We start from the raw sequence: 15,258 nt of genomic DNA, 5'->3' as shown, positions 1-15,258 counted from the left end.
TGATTCCTAAGGTGTAGTCATTTCGCGAAAATGTGTTCGATAACAGTTGTATCTAATGATTGGTTACCAGCTATATACATGTATATTTGTAGTTTATGCTTTTCCACTAGCCATATGCGTGTGTATGTGTGAGTATCAACTTCTGCTCTTAACTGATGACTACATATTTGTATGTGAGATATTCTTCGCCGCCTTCTATGTAAGTTTGGCTGCATGTTGTTTTTATTGTTGTGATTATTTTGTAACAGCAAAGTGATGCTAATAATATAGTGATGCTAATACAATATAATAACTAGCGAAACTCGGATTAGCTTCGCTAGTATTAAAATAAATGAAAAGTGATTAAAATCATTGTATTGTTTGTCTACCTTTCTTTTCTGATTTCTATCCATCTCCATATTCTTTCCTCCTTCCTGTTATACCTCTCTATTCCCTTTTTCATCGATGTTTTTTTCATTTTCCCCTTTCCTTCCCTTTTTTTGATTTCTATGTCCCCTTGGCAGTGGCTTTAATTCTCTTTTTTCCTGTTCATCTCTCTTTTCCCTTTCCACGCCCCCTCCTTTCCTGAATACCTTCAGTACCCCCTTGCTTTCTTATTTTTTTTTCTCCTCTAGTGCTCCGTCATCCCACCGCCTTAACTTTTCGATTTTCTACTTTACTTCTCCCCCTGAGTTGAACAAAGCTATTAATGCGGTGAATTTTTTTCTTTTGGGGCTCTCACAATTGGAAGAGCAAGTGGTGTGTTTTCCTCGTGTATGTGATCATAATTGGAGTCAGTGATGGAGCTTCGATATTTAAGAATCAAACAGTGTGGTTCAATTCAATCCTTTTTGATATACATATTTTTGTATAATCGAATTAACTCGTTTTTTGGCGATCATTCAGATCATGCCAATTAAAAGCAGGCCCAACATAAGATCGATTTGCGCATAATTGGAATAAATTATGCATTTAAGCCACGTGGGGTGGAGAAACTGGGGTAATATTTTTAAAACGGTCCTTAAATATTCGTGTTTATTTTTCCAGTCAAAGACTAAGACCTAAATCATTGAGAAAAGATGATAAAAAAAAAAACTCTAAACAATTTCTTTATATAAGTGGATCAAAACGGAAAGGAAAATTTATCCCCCAAATTGTACTGAAATTTGCGGACAAACATGGAACGGACTTAATATAAAGGGAGTAAAAAGCTTTCAATAACGAAAATAAATTAAAAATTCTTTTGCAATAAAAAAATGTTTGGTAATTTAATGTTAACTTGAATAAAGTAGTTTTGCCCAATACAAAAAGAGGTTAAATCCAACTTGTTTATTATTAAAGTAATCATCAATCCTCAATCCTCTCCCACAACTAGACCACGAATAATAAAATTAACATAAATGTCCTTTTTTTTATTACAGACAACCAATTATGTTGAATATTCACAATTTCATTTTTCTATTACCGATTACTGTGTCTTTGCTGGGATGCTGATACTATCCACTGGAACCGGTGTTTACTTCGGTTATATAAAGTATGTCTAAGGAAAAATAAATAGTAAATATTTAGATTACCCATATTTAGTATATACTAAGCAAATTTTAATATACTAAACGTTTTAGAAAAGAAAATGGGCCAGTTAGACCAACCAGTATTAATGCCAGCAACCAACATAAGGAACCAGACTTTGGTTCTAAAGCAATGGGTGAATATTTGTTGGGATCGAGGCGACTGAAAGTGTTTCCAGTGGCGATGAGTCTTATTGCCAGTTACATTTCGGGCGTAACAATGCTAGGTGTACCATCGGAAGTCTACAATTATGGCACACAATATTGGTTAATTATTGTGCCCATTATTTTGATGACATTAGTGGTGTCAAAGGTGTATCTACCGGTGTTTTCGGTGTTAAACGTTGGATCATCTTATGAGGTTTGTATTAATTAATTTATTTAAAATAATTTTTAACGCTGTTTATACAAATATATTTGTTGCTCGAACACGTTACTTCGCGAAGATGGGGTGACAAGGAAATCGGGTCGGGCTTTGAGTTTATTCTGCTCTTGCTTTGCGCAGTCGAGTTTTTTGCTCGAACACGTTACTTCGCGAAGATGGGGTGACGAGGAAATCGGGTCGGGCTTTGAGTTTATTCTGCTCTTGCTTTGTGCAGTCGAGTTTTTTTTATTGGGATATTATTTTATAGATAAAGTCAGAACAATGTCTTTTGGGTTTGATCATACGACTGGGGTTAGCCAGCCAGAGCTGTTTAAAATCAAGTTCAGATAAGCCAAAGTATTTTTTGCCATCAAATAGCTCAATAAACCCAGATTTGTTTATGTATCGTTGATGCAAAACCTCTGCTGCTAAATACTTTTACACGAGCCACCTCTTTCTTCTTAAAGAGCCTACCTCAACGCTTGGTTTACAGATAAATGTTTGGTTTTGGGACCGTATACCGCCAATCCCGAGTTTTCACATGCAAGTCTCCCCCTCAGGAAAAGGAAATAAACCCTTCCACAAAAGGAAATAGCGACCGCAGGCGTTATTTTCCTGTACGTTACTTCATATTTCATAAATGCATTAATGTAGTATTTTTTATGATACTGAAAAAATCAATAAGCAACATTTAAATTTATGAGGGAGAGTATTGTCAAATACGAATACATTTTGTAATATTGCCCTTAAAGCGGAGTCATTGGTGCCGTTTGTCGTATCGCTGTAGTCGTATCCCTAACGCAACCCTATACGATAGATTGTTATCGATTAATGGTGCCTTAACCTAAAAAAAATTTCATAAAAATGAAGAAAACGCAAAAAATTACAAACATATTCCACAAAAAATAAGTGTCCTAGTCATAACGTATCCAAAACAATGAATAAAATCAACAAAAAGTTATTAAATTCAACTCATTTTTATTTTTGGATAACTGCAGCGTCGGAGTTCGGAGTATGCGCCTCCCTTGCACAGTGCGCCATGATTGCTGTTTTGTGGTTTTTAAAAGTTGTAATCATACAAATAACCACAAAACAGCAATCATGGCGCACTGTGCAAGGGAGGCGCATACTCCGAACTTCGACGACGTTGCAGTTATCCAAAAATAGAAACAATGGAAAAAGAGATATACATTGGAAATGTTACATATAGTGAATACACCGACGGACATACGTATGAACTACAAAACAGATATTGATAACACAGCGCAAGCATACAGACACTTGTTAACAAAAAAGAAACAGTTTAATACTCCTCGTTATACAGTACGAATGTGAAATAATGTAGGTATCAAGTGTTTTGATTAAAATATAAAATTATTGTTTGTTACATTAAATGTTTTTGTTTGTTGTTAGTTCGCCCTTGAAGACGATTACCGATGTGTAATCGAAATATATTGGCACAAAATATAAACACCGTGTTTTTATTTATATGACCTCGAGCCAGCAAGTAAAAAGGTAAAAAAAAAGCTGAAATATTTTATTTTTGTAGTTCTTATTGGAAAAAATTTTTAACAAGCACATTAACCCTTTATGATCCTAGCATATTTTCGGGTACTATTATTTCAGTAACCTTTATTTATAGAAGGAACAAGTACTTCGTATTCTTGGCAACCAACATTTCCAGCCAAAATAATTTGCCCCTAGAAATCCCTTCTTGCTAACAAGTCCTAATTTGAAGGAGAATTTTTGAGAAGTAAAGTCCTTGTTAGCCGAACAGAGGTCACACTGTATAGAAATCAACATCAGAGGAGTACTGGAATACACAAAGAAGATTCTTCGAAACATGCTTCTTCAGGTCAAGACGATGTACTTATTTGTGTAGGACTTCGTCTATTTGTATCGAATTAAAATTTGAACAAAATCGGTGGAGTGGTTTCGGAGCCCACAAGCTACATATGTATGTGCATTAGACTGCGTCGATTTATTAACCGTATCGCGCCATCGATTTTTCGATAGGATTTGGGCTCAGGAAAAAAAGTTCCACTACGCATACCCAAAAAATAATTTTCGACCCTGCGAAATTTCATTTTTTTTTTTACTTTTTCGACTTTGATTTTTAAGGTTTTTTTCATGACCTACTAAAAAAAATTTTCATTTGATTGTAAAATTTTCATGTATACCCTGTCCGACCCAAAAATGTCCGCTAAAAGCGTTGGCGATAACAGTTTTTTGAAAAATCGAGGCGGCGCATCTAGAAATTTGGAAATTTTGGCCCTTCAGACACGGGAGATTGGCGAGGTACAGGTAGCACACCGGGGAACAACCCCACCTTCTTAAAAGCACTTATATGCGCTGAGAAGTCAATAAAATCTTTAGAACTGAAATATTTTTGCAAATAAGGAAAGTTGCTTAACGCCAGGTCATAGCTCTTTTCTCACTGGCGTCCTTTTGTCAGAACTTAAAGCACCGAATGGCTACTACTATATCCTGGCAAACTCTGCAGACAGCACAACGCGTCATTGTTCTCGATCTCTTCGTTTTTTTTTTACGAATACAGTTTTGTTAACACAAATACTGAAATTTCCACTCAAAAGTATCTGTAATCAGGAACCCCACCAGTTATTATTTTTATAATAAAAGTATCAAGAAAACAGTTATTTTCTTACTAAAAAGTTTTTTGGTACAAAGTTTCATTAAATGCTTGACTTTTATTTTTTCAGTCAGATGATATCAGTTATGTTACTCCAAATAGGTTTTAAGTCAAAAATAAAAAGCGTTTTAAAATTACAAACGTCTTAACGTTAAGTCTATACAAGTAAATTTGGTACCAATCGATTGGTATTTTTGTCTAAAATCTAAAAATTTACTTAAGATCCGGTGTTTCGTTTTTAAGATACATATAAATGAAAAAGTGAGAGAGCCGTGAATATTTTTTTGCGTATTTGAAGAAAAAATTTCTAAGTACTACAAATAGGAGCTCTCGGCATAATTAAAAGGCTTGCACTTAAAGTATAGAGTTCTACGATTTATTGAAAACAAAAATGGTTACGATATCTATACCCGTTCAAAAGTTATTACCAATAGAAGAAATTATAGTTCCATTTTTTCCAATTTTTTAAAAACAAAGTATAGGGAAAAGCTAATATTTGACCTTCAATGAATCAAGGTAATTATTTAAGTTGTACTAGTAAAAATTATTTTACTCACGTTATTTAACCGCAAATAATGCGTTTGTTAACCTTTTCGGTACGGAGCTCTACGCGCAGTGGATGTTTCGTTTAATGCAAAGCAAAAGTTGTTTGGGCGCCAAATAAAATTTCTGTGGTGTCAAAGGTAAAAAACCCTTGAAATCTTGGCAGGTATTACATATATAAATAAATTAGCGGTATCCAACAGATGATGTTCTGGGTCACCCTGGTCCACATTTTGGTCGATATCTGGAAAACGCCTTCACATATACAACTACCACCACTCCCTTTTAAAATTCTCATTAATACCTTTAATTTGATACCAATATCGTACAAACACATTCTAGAGTCATCCCTGGTCCACCTTTATGGCGATATTTCGAAAAGGCGTCCACCTATAGAACTAGGCCCCACGCCCTTTTAAAATACTCATTAACACCTTTCATTTGATACCCATATCGTACAAACATATTCTAGAGTCACCCCTGGTCCAGCTTTATGGCGATATCTCGAAAAGGCGACCACCTATAGAACGAAGGCCCACTCCCTTTTAAAATACTCATTAACACCTTTCATTTGATACCCATATCGTACAAACAAAGTCTAGAGTCACCCCTGGTCCGCCTTTATTGCGATACCTCGAAAAGGCGTCCACCTATAGAACTAAGGCCCACTACCTTTTAAAATACTCATTAACACCTTTCTTTTGATATCCATATTGTACAAACGTATTCTGGAGTCACCCCTGGTCCACCTTAATGCGATATTTCGAAACGGCGTCCACCTATACAACTACCACCACTCCCTTTTAAAACCCTCATTAATACCTTTAATTTGATACCCATATCGTACAAACACATTCTAGAGTCACCCCTGGTCCACCTTTTGGCGATATTTCGAAACAGCTTCCACCTATAGAACTAAGGCCCACTCCCTTTTAAAATACTCATTAACACCTTTCGTTTGATACCCATATTGTACAAACGCATTCTAGAGTCACCCCTGGTCCACCTTTATGGCGATATCTCGAAAAGGCGACCACCTATACAACTACCACCACTCCCTTTTAAAACCCTCATTAATACCTTTAATTTGATACCCATATCGTACAAACAAATACTAGGGTCACTCTGATCCGCCTTTATGGCGATATCTCTAAACGGCGTCCACCTATGGAACGAAGAATCACTCCCTTTTAAAATACTCATTAGCACCTTTTTTTTGATACCCATATTGTACAAACAAATTCTAGAGTCAACCCTGATCCACCTTTATGGCGATATCCCTAAATGGCGTCCACCTATAGAACTATGGCCCACTCCCTCATAAAATACTCTTTAATGCCTTTCATTTGATACACATGTCATACAAACACATTCCAGGGTTTCCCTCGGTTCATTTTCCTACATGGTTATTTTCCCTTATGTTGTCACCATAGCTCTCAACTGAGTATGTAATGTTCGGTTACACCCGAACTTAACCTTCCTTACTTGTTATATCTCTTTTTACCGGTTTTAGAGGCGCGTACTGCGTTAACGAGCTGAGGCCCTTGAATTTCGTCATCGACTAATCTATACTTTGGAAACTGCTGTCATGTCTAGATTTTTGGAAAGTTTTTCTTAGACATTCGACCAAATCATCTAGGTAATAAGCCTTTCTACACTCTAATGGTTTTGTTTCTTTGTAGTTTTAAATTGCTTCCATTCATTGCTTGTACACGCAGCTTGGCAAATTGTCCTTTGGCACTGGCAAAATTTACATGCGACTCAGGAAAAGAAGTCCCGAGGATAAAAACCCTAACACGCTAGAGGTGGGCGAAGTCAAAAAGGACCTCAAAAGGCTAAGGGAAAAAAGGCAGGTGGAGTTTCCCGACGTCACCACGAAGGTGTTAAAAGAGGACCAACCGCCAAATGGTGCTGTGACTGGCACAGAGGAACACCCTGCACAACAATCACGAGAGGATGAAGGGGGCTTCGAATACTCTAAACCAAAAGGGCAAGGGGAGGACGACGACGTCAAGACGAAGGTGCTGGAGGGGGAAAAACAGTCCAATAGTACTGCGAGTCCTACAGATAAATCTCTAACACAGTAAAGTGGCGTCGAGCGAACTCCTCCTAACCCTTGAGAAGGGTTCGTTTGACGTGGCGCTGATCCAGGAGCCGTTGCTCTCATCGGGAGGAAAGGTTTCTGGACTTAGCGAGCGCGGGTTTGGCGTTTACTACGCGCAAACGGAAGGACGGGTGCGAGCTGTAGTAATGGTAAGGAAACAGCTGCATTCATATATACCTAATTATACCACTGAGGACCTCGTAGCGGTGGCCGTTGAGCAAAATAATAAGCAGGCATTTATCCTGGCGTTCTGCTACATGACCCATGCTGCGGAGGTTCCACCGATGGAGTGCAAAAGGCTAGTACAGGAGGAAGGGCGCAAAGGGCGGTCGGTCATAGGCGCAGATGCAAAGCGCACCACAATGCGTGGGGAGGAGCAGATACGAACGAGAGAGGCGAATCCCTATATTGTTACATCCTGCAAACCAATTTGCAGATTGCCAACAGGGGAAATGTCCCTACATACATTGGTCCAACATCCAGCAATGTTCTGGATAATACATTGAGCTCCGAGCGAGATATATCAAGGTATGATTGGATGGTTCTTGATAGACCATCCTTATCCTACCATGCGTATATCAGCTTCAGCATCTCCCTAAAGAGGGTAGAGAAGGGAGGAACCTTTAGAAACCCAAGGTCAACAAACTGGACTAAATTCCAGAAACATGTGGAAACAAAACTGGGACAACCAAAGAGGTTGCCAATGTAGAGGAACTGGAGGAGTCGAATGAATTCCTAACAAGGGCGCTTATGACTGCATATAACAAAGCTTGTCCTCTAAGAAGATTCAGAGGAAAAGCAAAGCCGCCATGGTGGAGCAATGAGCTGAGTCGTCTAAGAAGACAGGTAAAAGAAATGTTTAAGCTCGCAAAGACCGCGGAAAGCGAAGCGTGTCGGGACGAGTACAGGGATCTACTGAGGATTTACAAGCGTGAAATTACCAGGGCGAAACGAAACTCATGGAAAAGTATCTGTACGGACATAGAGTGCTCCAGCGAAACATAACGGTTGAAAAAAGTCCTAGCAAAGGGAAACATAGTCCAGGGACTAATAAAGAAAGAGAACGGGGAATGATCACGTAAAAGTGAGGAATATCTTGAGGTGCTTCTCGACACACATTTCCCATCGGGAGATGGTTTAGAAGACCCACCAGACATCACTCACACTTCGATCACGGAGCTAGTAGTGTCGGGCTTGGTGACCGATACCAAGATAGAATGGGCAGTGAAAACATTTTCTAAGTTTAAATCGCCGGTCCCAGACGGTATATTCCCGACCATGCTACAATTTCAAGTATGGCGGTCGTGGAATGGCATAAAATAATATTCGATGGGTGCATAAGGCTGAATCATGTACCGCACTCTTGGAGAACTGCTCGTGTAGCTTTCCTATCAAAGGCGGGGAAGATCGATCACGTGTATCCCAAAGACTATAGACTCATTAGCTTAACATCATTTCTTCTCAAAACACAGCATGCGCACACCAAAGGCAAGTCGGTAGACACCGCATTGCATAGGGTGGTAATAAGCATAGCGAAATCCCTGAAATATAAGGAGTATGCTCTAGGAGTCTTCTTAGACATTGCCGGGGCTTTCAATAATGTTGCAAAATGGGCATAAAAGTACATCCTGCCTTAATCAGATGGATCGACTGCATGTTAAATTGCAGGAAGATTACATCACAATGGGGATTGTGCGAGGCTATGAAATCAGTGGAGAGGGGCACGCCGCAGGGAGGGGTGCTATCACCTCTGCTGTAGACGCTGGTCATCAACCAACTGCTCAGGCGATTCCATGAAGGACCCGTAAAACTTACGGCTTACGCAGATGACGTTGCAATTGTCATAAGTGGAAAGTGCCTTCCAACGATTAGCTCTTTGATGGATCGGGCGCTTCGGGATATTCATACCTGGGCATCTAATGTCGGGTTGAAATTCAATACGGAGAAGACGGATATGGTCTTGTTTACAAAGAGGTACAAGGTCCCAAATTGGACCAGGCCTAAGTTAGGAGGGGTGACCTTACAGGAGAAATCTTGCACAAAATATCTAGGAATCATCCTTGACAGTAAGCTGTTATGGAAGCTCAACATGGAGGAGAGGGTCAAGAAGGCCTCAACGGCACTCTATGCATGTAAAAGAATGCTGGGGTGTACGTGGGGCTTATCGCCCTCTCTTTTTCATTGAGTTTTTACAGCGATTGTAAGCCCTATTCTATACTATGGAGTTCTTGTTTAGTGGAAAGCCAAACAAAAAACAACATACCTCAAAAAATTAGAGGGGTATGCTGACTATCGATGCTTAGCATTACGGAGGCCCTAAAAACAACCCCGACGGCTGCACTGTATGCCATTCTGCACATTCCACCTGTAGACCTGGTAGCAAAGTACAAAGCATTAACAACCGCAACCAGGCTCGGTGCCTCGGGGCAACTTGAGCGCCGACCATATGGCCATAGTAGTATAGCATCATCAATCACAAGACGAACAGACTACCTGATTCCCTATCTGCGCTTCGAGGGAGATCTTAAGGCCACAATAGAGGTGGACGGTTGGCGCAAGGGTGCGCAAATGGCGGACGAGGCGATACATGTGTACACAGATGGTTCCAAAGTAGTGGAAGGAGTAGGGTCTGTGGTATACTGTGCTGATCCGGAAATAAGCAGATCCTACAGGCTGCCGGATTACTGTAGCGTTTTCCAAGTGGAAATATTAGCCGTAACCAAAGCAGTAGAAACCCTGGAAGAGAATAGCTTAAGCTGCAACCGTGTTAACTTTTATATTGACAGTCAAGCAGCAATTAAGGCAATAATCTCGCATAGCACAGCATCTAAATGCGTGTTAGAGTGTAAGCAGTCTCTGGAGAGAATTGGGACAGGGAGAAGCATACATCTATATTGGGTCCCAGGGCATATGGGAATTGATGAACTAGCTAAAAAGGGCGCATCCCTTGAAGCTTGCTCCGTAGACGTCCCAATTAGACTGGGCGAGATTAAGCGAAGGCGAGAGGTGCACATGATCGGCCAAGCGGGAAAGGCGTGGGTTCAAGCGCGGGGCTGTAAAGTGTCGAAGATTATGTGTAGGTCTTACAACCTTAGACTAACAAAGTTGCTTCTATCATTAAAAAGAGAGGACTGTTGTTATGTATGAAAGGAGATGGCAGCGCCACGACAAAAAATTATTTATGTATATATACATCTGGCACCTGTGTTGCCAGAACATTCTTTATCTTCTTCTTTATTACTTTTTTATCTTTCAATTGATACTTTGACGCATTAACTTTAAAATGTAACAATTAACTTATTTCATTAATTAAATAAACACTCATATATAAAAACTGTAGACTTATGACGGGTATTCTGACTGGACACTGTCTTCTGGCGGCACATGCCTTTAAATTAGGCTTGGTCAGTGATAGCAGATGTAGGAAGTGCGGGTCGGAGGAGGAAACGATCGAGCACGTTCTTTGCTCGTGCCCTGCACTTGCCAGGCTAAGACTCCAGCTATTAGGAGTGATAGAACTGTCAGATCTAGAAGCAGCAAGTGGCTTAAGTCCTAGGAAGCTTCTAGTATTTGCCAAGAGGACGGAGTTATTTTATAACATAGGTCCTGGTTTTTGATAGGGCTTTTCAGTTTGGTCGTTAAAACAAACTTCTGGTAACACTACGGACTCAATCAGTCTATGTGAGGTCCTCATGGACCGGTCAGTTTAACCTAACCTAACCATTCATTTATTTGAATGAAAGACTACCTTGGCCCGGCTTACTTAGAAGCTATAACGCCATAACTAATTCTTATTTTGCGAGATCTTTCTCAGAAGTTTACTTTCTTTAGATTGCTGTACAGTTGCTCCACCAACACATAGGTAATACACTAAGGCCAGAACCATGTGCGTAGGTTTCTGCCTAATTGAGGATATTATATATTCAGGTACATTCCGATATAATGGTTTACTCCAAGTACGATAATCTTTTGTTTTTCAAACATTTTTAATTAAATTTTTGTTTTTTCGATTCCCGCGCTATCCGCCATTTTATACTCAACCACATGAATAGCGTCCTTTTATAGCACGCGGTTGAGTTATAGGGAAATCCAACTTGACGCGACGACGTTACAAAACGAAGTGCTCTAATGGTTTTTCCGGGCACGCAAAATACATGTTAGAAGTGATAAATAAGAACAGATCCCTAGCCGTTGCTTCTTGAAAAGATTTGTTAACAAGCGATTTATGAAACGACCAATAATCTTTCGCGCATGGAAGTCGCTTGTAGCACACAATGAACATTCATCCCAAAATTACTTTTATTTCGCCATCATCAGTTCGAGTCAGTTTTTGTTGTTTTCTTGCTGATTGCCCACTTTCTAGTATCTGCACTGACCTATGTAAATATAAACCGATTTCGGAATAAGTTTTTGGAAAATCTCTCCAATACTTGCTATACGAGGAATATCTGATGAAATTTTGCAATTACGAGAACTGTTTCCAGTTCGCTTAGGAACAAAATCTTTCGGGGAATTCCAATCAAATTTTCATTGTTTTGTTGGTCACAGTCCAGTGTATTTGTATCGAGTTCTTTTATATTCTCTGTATCCTCGTTTATGTTGATTTAAGTCCTCCGCACTGGAAGAGCTTTACTTATAGTTTTCGCTTGGAACAAAGTTATGGAAGATTTAGGAAGATGTCTTCCAAACCGCTGGAACTTTCAGCTGTCTCCTCTAACAATTTACGTATATCGTCCGTGATAAGGAAAAACTGAACCTAATTTCAGTTACGTAGAAATGTCGTTATAAAACTTTCGAGTGGGGAATGATAAAGGTATCTAATATCAAATGCCAAAAGTAAGTACTGTGGGGTATCGAAATTCGGGCCCTTCTAAATTGAGTTCGCTCTCTTAACTGCCGGACTGTTGCTATGTTAACGGCTGGTACTTATTTGGTAATAATTTCATAAGCTCTTAGTTAATTAGTCTGTGTAACTCATTATGACGACTAACACCAATAAAATTTAAATCTTGTTGCTATAGTCAACTTTCGCTATGTTCATAGTAATTTAGATTCCGCGCCATTTGATAAACAAGTTGTATAAAAAGCAGCAGAGACAATCATGTTACAACAAGCAAAACAGCCAAAATTGAATAATGATAAAATTGAACTACCACCTGCATTGCACAAACACAAACATTTTCATGGATTTTCTTAAAAAAAAAATTAATACTTTATGCACCAAAACCTAATTAGCAGAGTCCTGATTTCAGTCAACAATTTGAATTATTTAAATATTAAAAAAACTTTACTTAGGATGTTTTGTTTGCTGCCACAGAATTGTCGTATAAAATGTTTTACTTCTAAAAAGCTGATAAAATAATTTATAATGAGGACAACGTTTAGGTGATATATACAAATATATGTAAATCATGGGTCGCCAAAAATTAGAAGCAAATGCACCGTCGTATACGCACAGAGAGCCGAAATGTGATATAGAATGTAACCTCTGACGTATATCGAGATCTAAGCAAATAATTGAAGTGAATCAACCCGTCCTTTGCAGGGACCCAACCAGTTATTTTTATACCTTTCATGAAAATGAAATGGTATATTAACTTCGTCACGAATCTCAAAATTTTAAGTTCTTAAAGGAAAATAGATAGGCCCACCAATAAGTATACCGAAATGATCAGGATGAAGAGCTGAGTTGATTTAGCCATGTCCGTATGTCTGTTTGTATGCAAACTAGTCCCTCAATTTTTGAGATATTTAGGTGTCCGATTAGACATTTGTCGGAATTGGCCGGTTCGGACCACTATAGCATATATCCCCCATATAACCGAGAGAATTTTTGTCATATATTCCTCAATTTATCAGATTGAAGCTTCAAACTTCACCATATGCTTTCGTATATTGCACATATCATTGTCTGATAAAATGGATGAGATCGGTCGTATATATAGCATATATCCCCCACAGCAGGTTGTTCAGATAAGAAGCTTTTAGTAATTACTGCCCCATTTTAACAGCTAGAAGCTTCAAGTTTCACCAAATGCTTACGTATATAGCATATATTGTTGTCTGAAAAAATCATAGAGATCGGTGGTATATATAGTATATATCCCATATAAGTTGTCATTTCTGCCCCCTTTTTTACGGCTAGAAGCTTCAAATTTCATCAAATACTTACGCTTACGTTATATGGGCAAATCCCAAAACTTTCACTTTTTTGGATACTCGGGTTTTACACACGGGCAAAAAACTTAAGGCCAGAAAAAAGTACAAGGATATTAAGTTTGACCTTTTGATTATCCGATCTGATGCCTTTAAAAATCAAGAATGTTGATAGTAAGTTTTTGCAGTACTTCGAAACGAAAAAAACTTGGATTTTTACACTTTTTCAAGCGATACCCTTGATTTTTTTTTTTTTTTTTTATTTTTCCGTTAAAATTTTGAGGCATCGCTGAAACGCTATGGAATTTAAACTGAATGTTGTTTTTGAGACGGAGATTCTAAAAGTATGAGCAAAATTAATGTGCCCCTCCAATACTCAAAACTATCAAAATCAAAGTAGCGATACTTTTTTTTTGTCATTTTCAATATTGACAGTTTTTTGCCTATAGCTTTTTGAGGCAACTGAGTATTGAAATTTGGATTATGCACGATAATAGCCTATCAGGGACTAAAAATACCTGGGGCTTCAAATTCGATGTGCCCCTTTCAGTTTTGAAGGTAGAAGGTAGTTCTATATGTATGCGGCATCGTTTGTGTTCAACTACTTGTACTCAAAATAACAAAACTGTCAGTTTTGATGAGAAAATAAGTTGTGACAGTAAATGTTTTGAGATCGAAGTTGCCTCTAATTTCAAATATTTGGGTTTTATAATCGATCAAAATCTAAGTTGGTCATCACATATTTCTGCAATGAAATCTTATATGTTATCAGCTCTTCGTTCTTTCTATAACTTAAGAAAACTGTGTTCCAATAGAATATTGTTATTGGTGTATCATGGACTAATCCGTTCAAAATTACAATACGGAGTCAGTTGTTGGGGTGGTGCCTACGCTAGTAAGATCCATCCGCTTTTAATTCTACAGAAGTATCTAATCCGAAGAATATGTAAAGATGGTCGTTTAACACACTCTGTGGAGCTATTCAAAAAATTAAATATTCTTCCTGTGCGGCAGTTATACTATTTTAAAGTTTTAAAAATTTTTTTTATAAGGAGCGGGTATACGCAAAGCCCAATATACAACCTTTACAATCTGGGAAATAAAACGTTATCTCAAACAAAAGTTCCTAGTTTTCGCACCACACTTTTTCGTAACTTCTACACCATCGTATCACGTAATCTATATAACAAACTACCTGCTGAGATACGACTCATTAGAAGGCTAGCAGCGTTTCTGAGGCAAATGAAACAGTGGCTACTTGGTTTCAATCATGAGGGCATTGAAACTCTTTTGAGACCTATAATATATATGTATATATAATTAGCATCGAGGTTTTTTTTCTTTTTCCATTCGAGGAAAGTACTTTGACATCTATAATTTTGAATTTTTTTGTTTTCCTTATACATATTTATATATTTTCAATTGTAAGCAATTAGTTATAATTTGTTAATATTATGCGCCCCATAAGCATTTATAATACTAAACGAATGAAATGGCATTTCCTCTGCTCTTTGAATGAGCATCTAATGACATTATCTATTTTCTCATTTGTATTTTTATTTCATATTGTAATACTCTAGAAATTGTAAATATTTACGAGAAAATAAAGATTATACAATACAATACAATACAAAGTGGAAGCACTTGGTTGCGTAAATTTTTTTCAGGAGCATGTTTTTTTGTGGGCACAGCTACAATTTTACTTTTATCACTTCATACCCGTTTGTTAATTTTTCCTCTACACCACTGTAGTATACCATCAATTGCCTCATCTTGGAATATTCACGCAAGGAAAGTTATTGATGTTTGTACATGGGGCAAATATACGAAATTTTCGCCAAAAATTGGCAATCGTCAAAAAGTATAGAAAAAAAATTTTTTTTTTTTAAACCAG

At 38.0% G+C, this 15,258-nt stretch overlaps 1 protein-coding gene across 14 annotated transcripts in view; it reads left to right on the top strand.

Moving 5' to 3' along the window:
* The window catches only part of SLC5A11 (Sodium/solute co-transporter-like 5A11), a 72,738-nt gene that overhangs the window by 21,062 nt on the left and 36,418 nt on the right, over window positions 1–15,258 (top strand). For 12 of the 14 annotated variants that reach the window (XR_010949972.1, XR_010949974.1, XR_010949969.1 and 9 more), the window contains 2 exons: window positions 1,401–1,513; window positions 1,602–1,908. The exons of 1 other annotated variant lie outside the window; for it this stretch is intronic. Coding sequence is in view for 1 of the 13 variants with exons in the window: in XM_067768850.1 (XP_067624951.1) it covers window positions 1,401–1,513; window positions 1,602–1,908 (420 nt within the window). In the remaining 12 variants the exon portion in view is untranslated. Of the gene's footprint in view, window positions 1–1,400; window positions 1,537–1,601; window positions 1,909–15,258 lie in introns of those variants that run through there. One more of the 14 variants, XR_010949978.1, reaches the window with a different exon arrangement.

The sequence above is a fragment of the Eurosta solidaginis genome, chromosome 2 (genome assembly GCF_040869045.1).
Source record: "Eurosta solidaginis isolate ZX-2024a chromosome 2, ASM4086904v1, whole genome shotgun sequence".
Classification (NCBI taxonomy): domain Eukaryota; kingdom Metazoa; phylum Arthropoda; class Insecta; order Diptera; family Tephritidae; genus Eurosta; species Eurosta solidaginis.
Note: the sequence above shows the minus strand (reverse complement) of the source record. Positions and strands in the feature narration are given on the sequence as shown.